This window comes from Gigantopelta aegis, chromosome 12 (genome assembly GCF_016097555.1).
Source record: "Gigantopelta aegis isolate Gae_Host chromosome 12, Gae_host_genome, whole genome shotgun sequence".
In the NCBI taxonomy this organism is placed as follows: Eukaryota; Metazoa; Mollusca; class Gastropoda; order Neomphalida; family Peltospiridae; genus Gigantopelta; species Gigantopelta aegis.
Window position 1 is genome coordinate 42084029 of NC_054710.1, and position 6919 is coordinate 42090947.

Consider the following 6919-nt stretch of genomic DNA (forward strand, 5'->3'; position numbering starts at 1 on the left):
AGGCCTAATAATATGCATTTGTTCTTCGTTTTTTTTAAGAGAGAAAAATACTATAGGTAACTCCATTTTGCTTCTATTGGTGCAAATTGAAATATATATTTTAGTTAAATAGTTTATTATACCATCAAGTCATTTATGTTGTTTTGCAAGTCACATTGATGAAAGTGAAGCACCTTTTTGTATATTACTGCGTTTGTTTACACTGTGCATACGGGAGTTGGTAGGAGCTGACGTCACTTCGCTCAAAGCTAGAGTACCGGAAGCAACGAAAACAAAAGAAAATGGCTGCCCCCCAGTTAGCAGGAATAATCGCGATTTTATTAACTCCAAAATTACACATTTATTTCTTAAAAGTGTCAGTATGTGTTGGTGGTCTGTGTACACATCTTTCCAAAACATAAGGAAGGAAATGTTCTATTTAACGACGCACTCAGCACATTTTTATTTACGGTTATATGGCGTCAGACATATGGTTATGGACCACACAGATATATACAGAGGAAACCCGCTGTCGCCATTTCGTGTACTATTTTCGATTAGCAGCAAGATATATTTTATATGTACCATCCCACAGACATAGCCCATAGGGAAATAGCCCAATGGGGCCATCGACGGGGATCTATCCTAAACCGACCGTGCATCAAGCAAGCGTTTTACCACCAGGATACGTCCCGTCCCCTTCCAACACAAATGGTTCACGTTTGAGTTAACTTCCCCTTTAATGTGAGTTCTGCACTAAGGTCGACGACAGTCACTTTCGGATACTTGTTTCGGCTTCGTGCTCAATAAATAAAACATATCCAATAGTAATTTTTTGATATGATATATTTGACAAAAGGTACTTTCTATTTCTTTCATTTTTGTAAACTGAAAATTAATATTTTGTCCAGAATTATGAAAAAGAAATTTGTTTAAATACCGACCTGTAAACAGCGTTGTCGACTTGTTGTAGAAATATGACAGAAGTCAAGGTTAGTAGATTGGTTTTTATTTTAGGTCTCACTACACACTTCACTTCCGAATGAGAGTTCATTGATCACGATCCACTATAGTTCCTAATTGTGACACATGTTGTGGTTCACATATGCACTTCTAGGAATTGGTGGAGAATATATTAAAAAACAATATGTACCTTTAATGGTAAGCCTTCTGGGTGTATTTTGCCCATGTTATTTTGTAATATTGTGTATCGACTTTTTGGGACATGGGTGTATAGCGCAAGAGACAGCCGGAGTGAATCGGTTAATGAACCACCTCTTCGGACCGATACTACAGTCAGATGCGGTCATTTATAGACAAAAAACTGGGACGGAAATGTTCTCATTTCTGGTGTGAAAATAAATGCTTATATAATATATGTTCGCCATGGTTCATACAGGTATGGAAATGGAAATTTCCATAATATTTCCATAACTTTTCCAAGACCACGAAAATAAATTTCCAAAACTCATTTCAATATGATTCACTATTAAAAATACATTTTATAAGCATTTGCCTAACTGCCCGGTTAATGTATTACTTACACACTGGTACAGTGACACAGATTCCACATGAGACTGTGACGATGTCACCAATATCGACTTCGCTGAGATTGCATAGGACAGTATCAGCCATCATGAGTTATTACTCTAAATAGTTTTGTAAATATGTTAATATTCAAGCCAGTTTCTGTTGTGAAAAGATTCAATGCATTCACTTACTCCGGTAAACCGGGCTATTGTTTTTCAAGCGTGACGCGTGTCACCACCAACACTCTTATGAAATGAATATGCGAAGTAGACGAGACTTTGACAATGCCAGCGGTGTACAAATGGTATTGATTTAAGTATGTTTAGTATTACACGCCATTTAATACAGTGCGCACAGTGCCAAATGGCGGTCGAGTAATACATTCCCCATGTATAAAAACTATTTTGATGTCTGTCTTTTCCTCATTTATGTACATTGTTTTTGGAAAGGCTTTCTTAATTCAACAAAAGTATGTTCATGTCAGTGTTCAATCGTATGCAGATCCCCCACCCCACAACCCCCCCCCCCAAAAAAAAAAAAATATATATACAAAAAAAAAAAAAAAAAAAAAAAAAAAATCAATCAAAAAAAAAAAAATAATAATAATAATAATAAAATAAAAATAAATTTAAAAAAAATCAAAAAATCACAAAAATCCGGACACAAATTGTGAAGAGTAAAAAATATTACGGTGACATAGATTCTACATACGAGACTGTCATCTTCGTTGAGATTGCATGGCGCAAAATGCATGCAGTTTTCTACGTCTAATTTTTTGCTTGTTTATGGAATACTCCTGAAGTCGGGTGGGTCGATATGACGTAATCTAACAACCTCATGACATGCGCTAAGGTTAATGCACTCATCATGACGTCAGAGTAATTATGAAGGAATGAAATGTTTATTTTTAACGACGCATTCAACACATTTTGTTTACGGTTATATGGTTAAGGACCACAGATATTGAGAGAGGAAACCAGCTGTCGCCACTTCATGGGCTACTCTTTTCGATTAGCATTAATCTTTTATATGCACCATCCTACAGACAGGGTAGTACATACTACGGCCTTTGATATACCAGTCGTGGTGCATTGGCTGGAACGAGAGACAGCCCAATGGGCCCACCAACGGGGATCGATCCCAGACCGACCGCGCATCGAATGAGCGCTTTACCACTGGGCTACGTCCCGCCCCTGAACACATCAGCAAATATTGATATACATTATAGGGGCAGATCCAGGATTTTGCAAATGGGGAGTTCAGGACCCATATTCACAAAAAAGGTGTAAAGTTACGTCTACGACTAGCACTTACGTCTGGCGTAGATTTACGTTTACGTGTAAGAAACACCTTATTCTCAAAGACGGTCGTAAATGTAAACGTAACTTAGTTGGACGTAAATCTACGACTTAACTGTCTCACCGGAGAAATAAATTAAAAAAAAACCCCAGACCAAACATTACAAACGATGGCTATCAAATAACAAATGTGCAAAACGCAATTTCGTTTGTCGTCTGCTAACAATAGCATCGCGAACGACGAACAGTGGCATTTTGGTATTGGTGAGGATCCGCGTTTTGGTACGAAATTTAGAACATTCTTAAAAAGGAAAAGATAACTCAGGAGAAATGTGGGCGAGTCGAAAACATCCGTTCGATCACAAAACAAAATATGTTCAATCCGTGGGCGTTTGCCATCGCAAACTGCTTCAATTATTGGAAATGCTGCCATTTCCCGCAAATAATAGTAAATAACGGCGATCGTGCTTGATTTATTATATGTACACGACTTACGTGCAGCATTAGTTGTAACTAGGGGTGTGACGAATACACATGGTGGCGAATACGATACATATCACGAATATGAGGTGACGAATACGAATATGTATTCACATCCATGAATACACATTACACAAGTACAAAGGCTTTGCTGAAAGTCCCGAAAGTTAACGGAAATAGCCGAAGTATGGTGCGCGTTTCATAACGCGAATGTTTACGAACGTTTTCTTTTTATTTCTGTGGGGCTGTTTGACACGGTTTGTTGTTGTTGTTAGTTTTCTGTTTCCTGGGGGTTTTTTCTGTTCAATTAAGCAATATATTGTTTCCGCGAGCGCTCGAATTCGAAAATATCAAAAGATAACTACTCACTAGCTGTGAACAAAATCCACTGCAAAAATCCTACAATCACCTTTTCGCGCAAAACATTTTAAAAGCCTCATACGGAACCAAAATAGTAACAAGTTAAAATATGTATATGTTATTATCGGAATTTTAAAATATACCATGGCATTTGCAAACATAAATGTACAAATTGTACATATTTTAAAAAATATTCTTAAGTGCTTTGATAACAATTCACCCTTTTCCACGCGTGCAAACCGAAACCGTATATACATTTTATAATGTAGACAGAAGTTATGGATTACCGGTAAATTCATTTTATTTTGAATATCAAATATATATTTTTAAGGCCATTTTGGTTTTCGGTATCTAGTATTAATCAATTTATATCCATATTTGAATTGCTAATATGCCACAGTTCTCGTTAAGAATTATACAAATATATTTTGCTTTGAGCTGCCATTTAAACGTTAGAATATTGGTTCAACATTATTGACGTTGCACTGCGTAGAATGCATAAATTAACGAACTACACTCGCCCGTGTCTCGTATTAGGCTGGTTGAACGAGACTATGCGACGTCATACAGTGTTTTGACAGAAGCGCAGTCAAGCTGCATGTAGAGTACCAGTCCAACGCATGGAATAATAATAAAAAAAGGATCGGTCTATGAGTCTGACTATGCGGTTGACCTAATATAAAAAAGGACAATAAAAACGATCGAATCGTTATTGCGTTTTGGTTAGTATGAATTAGAAACATAAATTATACAGTAAACATTATATATAAGTATTCGTGTATTCGGTTCAGCTAGTGACGAATACGAATGCAACTACGATACAGATCGCTGTTCGGTGCACCGAATATTCGAGTATATCGTTACACCCCTAGTTGTAACCGGAGGCACTCTTATATATATAATATTTACGTCCAACTTTACACGTAACTTACTTTTACGTTGTTTCGTAAATATCTCTTCAGTTGTAGATTCCCTCCATCCCCCCCCCACCCCTGCCAAAAAGTAAAATAAAAATAAAAATAAATAAAACATTTGTCAAGACGCACAATGTTGGAAAAAACATTACAGTGACACAAATTCTACTACACACGAGACTAAGTGTAACGATGTCACCAATGTCACTTCCTTGAGATTGCGTAGGGCAAAATGCAGTTTTCTGCCGTCTAATTTTTTGCTTGTTTATGGAATACTCCTGAAGAGGGGTGGGTCGATATGACGTAACCCAACAACGTCATGACATGAGCTAAGGTTAATGCTCTCATCATGACGTCAGATTAATTAGTAAGGAAGGAAATGTTTTATTTAACGACGCACTCAACACATTTTATTTACGGTTAAAAATATGTTAACAAAATTTGAGGGAAAAAATCTCGGGCTATAGTGATAATATCTATAGACTAATGTATTTTTATATTTACTAACCAGGGCTGACTAGTATATATGTTGTTGTTTTGTTTTGGGGTGTTTATTTGTTTGTTTGTTGTTGTTTAATAGACCTAAAAGGATGGAACATGATGAATTTCATCGGCAGTCACAGAGGAATGACTATAGTCCGTTCCATCCTTTTATATAAATAAATTTTTTTTTTAAATTGTAAATAATTTCGGTTGATAAAATTAAAAGTTTTTGTGTGCAATTAAAAAAATAATCGGTTTACAAATAAATAAAACTGTAATACATATCATAGTAAGAAACGACGCTTAGGGCGTTATGACCGCCATTTTTGAGTATAGATTGGTGTAGTCTTTATGCGAGATAACTCTATTTGATTAAATTCACTACAGAGAAAATAGACCGTTATTTCAATAAAGTAAGACTATACCATTACATAAACCAAAATGGCGGCTAAAACGCTGTAAGCGTAGTTGGTTGTGTTGTGTGTGTTTTTTACTATGGCATGTATTAGTTTCATTTATTTGTAAACCAATTTCTTTTTTTTTTTTTTTTTTTTAATTGGACACAAAAACTGTTTTTTATTTGTTGTTTTTTGTTATTTCCAAAACACTTCTTTCTTTTTTTGTTCTTTCTTTTTTTTCTCCTTACGTTAAACCAAACCGAAATTATTTAGGCTATAAAAAGAACATTTTTATAAAAGGATGGGACGGACTATAATTGTTAAGATACAATCACGTCTTTGAAAAAATAATGTTATATTGACAGTCCGGGTAAAGGAAGGATTGTAATCTGCATGGCTAATTAGGTCTTAAGTGAATGGTATTTTATTTTATTGACCCACACTATAATATTCTTCAGTGTACAAAATAAATGTTTTCTCACAGTATTATGTTGTTTGGATATTGATAAATGTTTATAGTTTACAATTTGAAAACGTTTTAGTCGGGCAAGTGAAAAACCCCAAGGGCAAGTGAAAGTGCTGCAAAACTTGCCCGAGGGGCAACTCAAATTTTTTTTTAAGCGCGAACACTGTAAAGTTAGGTGGATTCCGCCCCTCTTGAAGAGTATTCCATAAACAAGCAACATGGCAGACGGCAGAAAACTGCATATAGTTTGTCACTGTAATGGTGTTTTCACGATCTGTGTTTGAACAAAGTGTAGGGACAATCTAACGGTAATTAAAGGTAGAAGAGTAATTTATCGTTGTTGTTAACAATTTGGAAGTGCCTATGCTGCTAACACCCTATGACGTCACGCACCAAACTGGTTTTAGGGAGAAACACGTTATAATAACAGCAAACTCAGAACATCCCCCTAAACTCACCTAAACAAATATCAATGTTTATCAGAAGCGCCATAAGAATTAATTTCTTCCCGTATAATTCGGAGACCCACTTCAAGAACGACGCCATAACTCAAACAAAGCAACAAGCAAGCTAGGGGACACAACTCTAAACGGATTATAGTCATTCTTGTCATCGATTTCGAACCATACTGATCACCAATACTTGGGGCCGACACCCGATATTAGTACTGTCGTAACGACAAATTTTGTCTGCACTAGTAAAGAAATAATTGTTAAAGTTTTGTATTTTATTAATGACTGATGATGTTTACTTACCATTGTTCGCGTTCGTGAAAGTTATTATAACTAAGGTAGACGACAGTAATTTGTGGAACCCTTGTTTTGGCTATGTACACAATAAATATAGCATACCTCACAGTAATTTCACTTGAAATTCATATTTCGTAAAAAGGTGGAATGTTTTAATCACAAGAATTTCTTCAAACTCATTCAGATGCAATAGTAATGTTCAAACAAAACAAACATTTAATGGCAATTTTTCATTGAATTTTTTCCAGCATTCTTAAAACGG

General features: G+C 35.7%; 1 protein-coding gene across 2 annotated transcripts in view; it reads right to left on the reverse strand.

Annotated features, from left to right (window-relative positions):
- The window catches only part of LOC121386947 (hemicentin-2-like), a 28085-nt gene extending 21601 nt beyond the window's left edge, over nt 1-6484 (reverse strand). For both annotated transcript variants that reach the window (XM_041518006.1, XM_041518005.1), the window contains exon 1: nt 6367-6484. In XM_041518006.1, coding sequence (XP_041373940.1) covers nt 6367-6454 — 88 coding nt within the window. In that variant the 5' untranslated portion in view covers nt 6455-6484. The remainder of the gene's footprint in view (nt 1-6366) is intronic.
- Nucleotides 6485-6919: the final 435 nt, after the last annotated feature.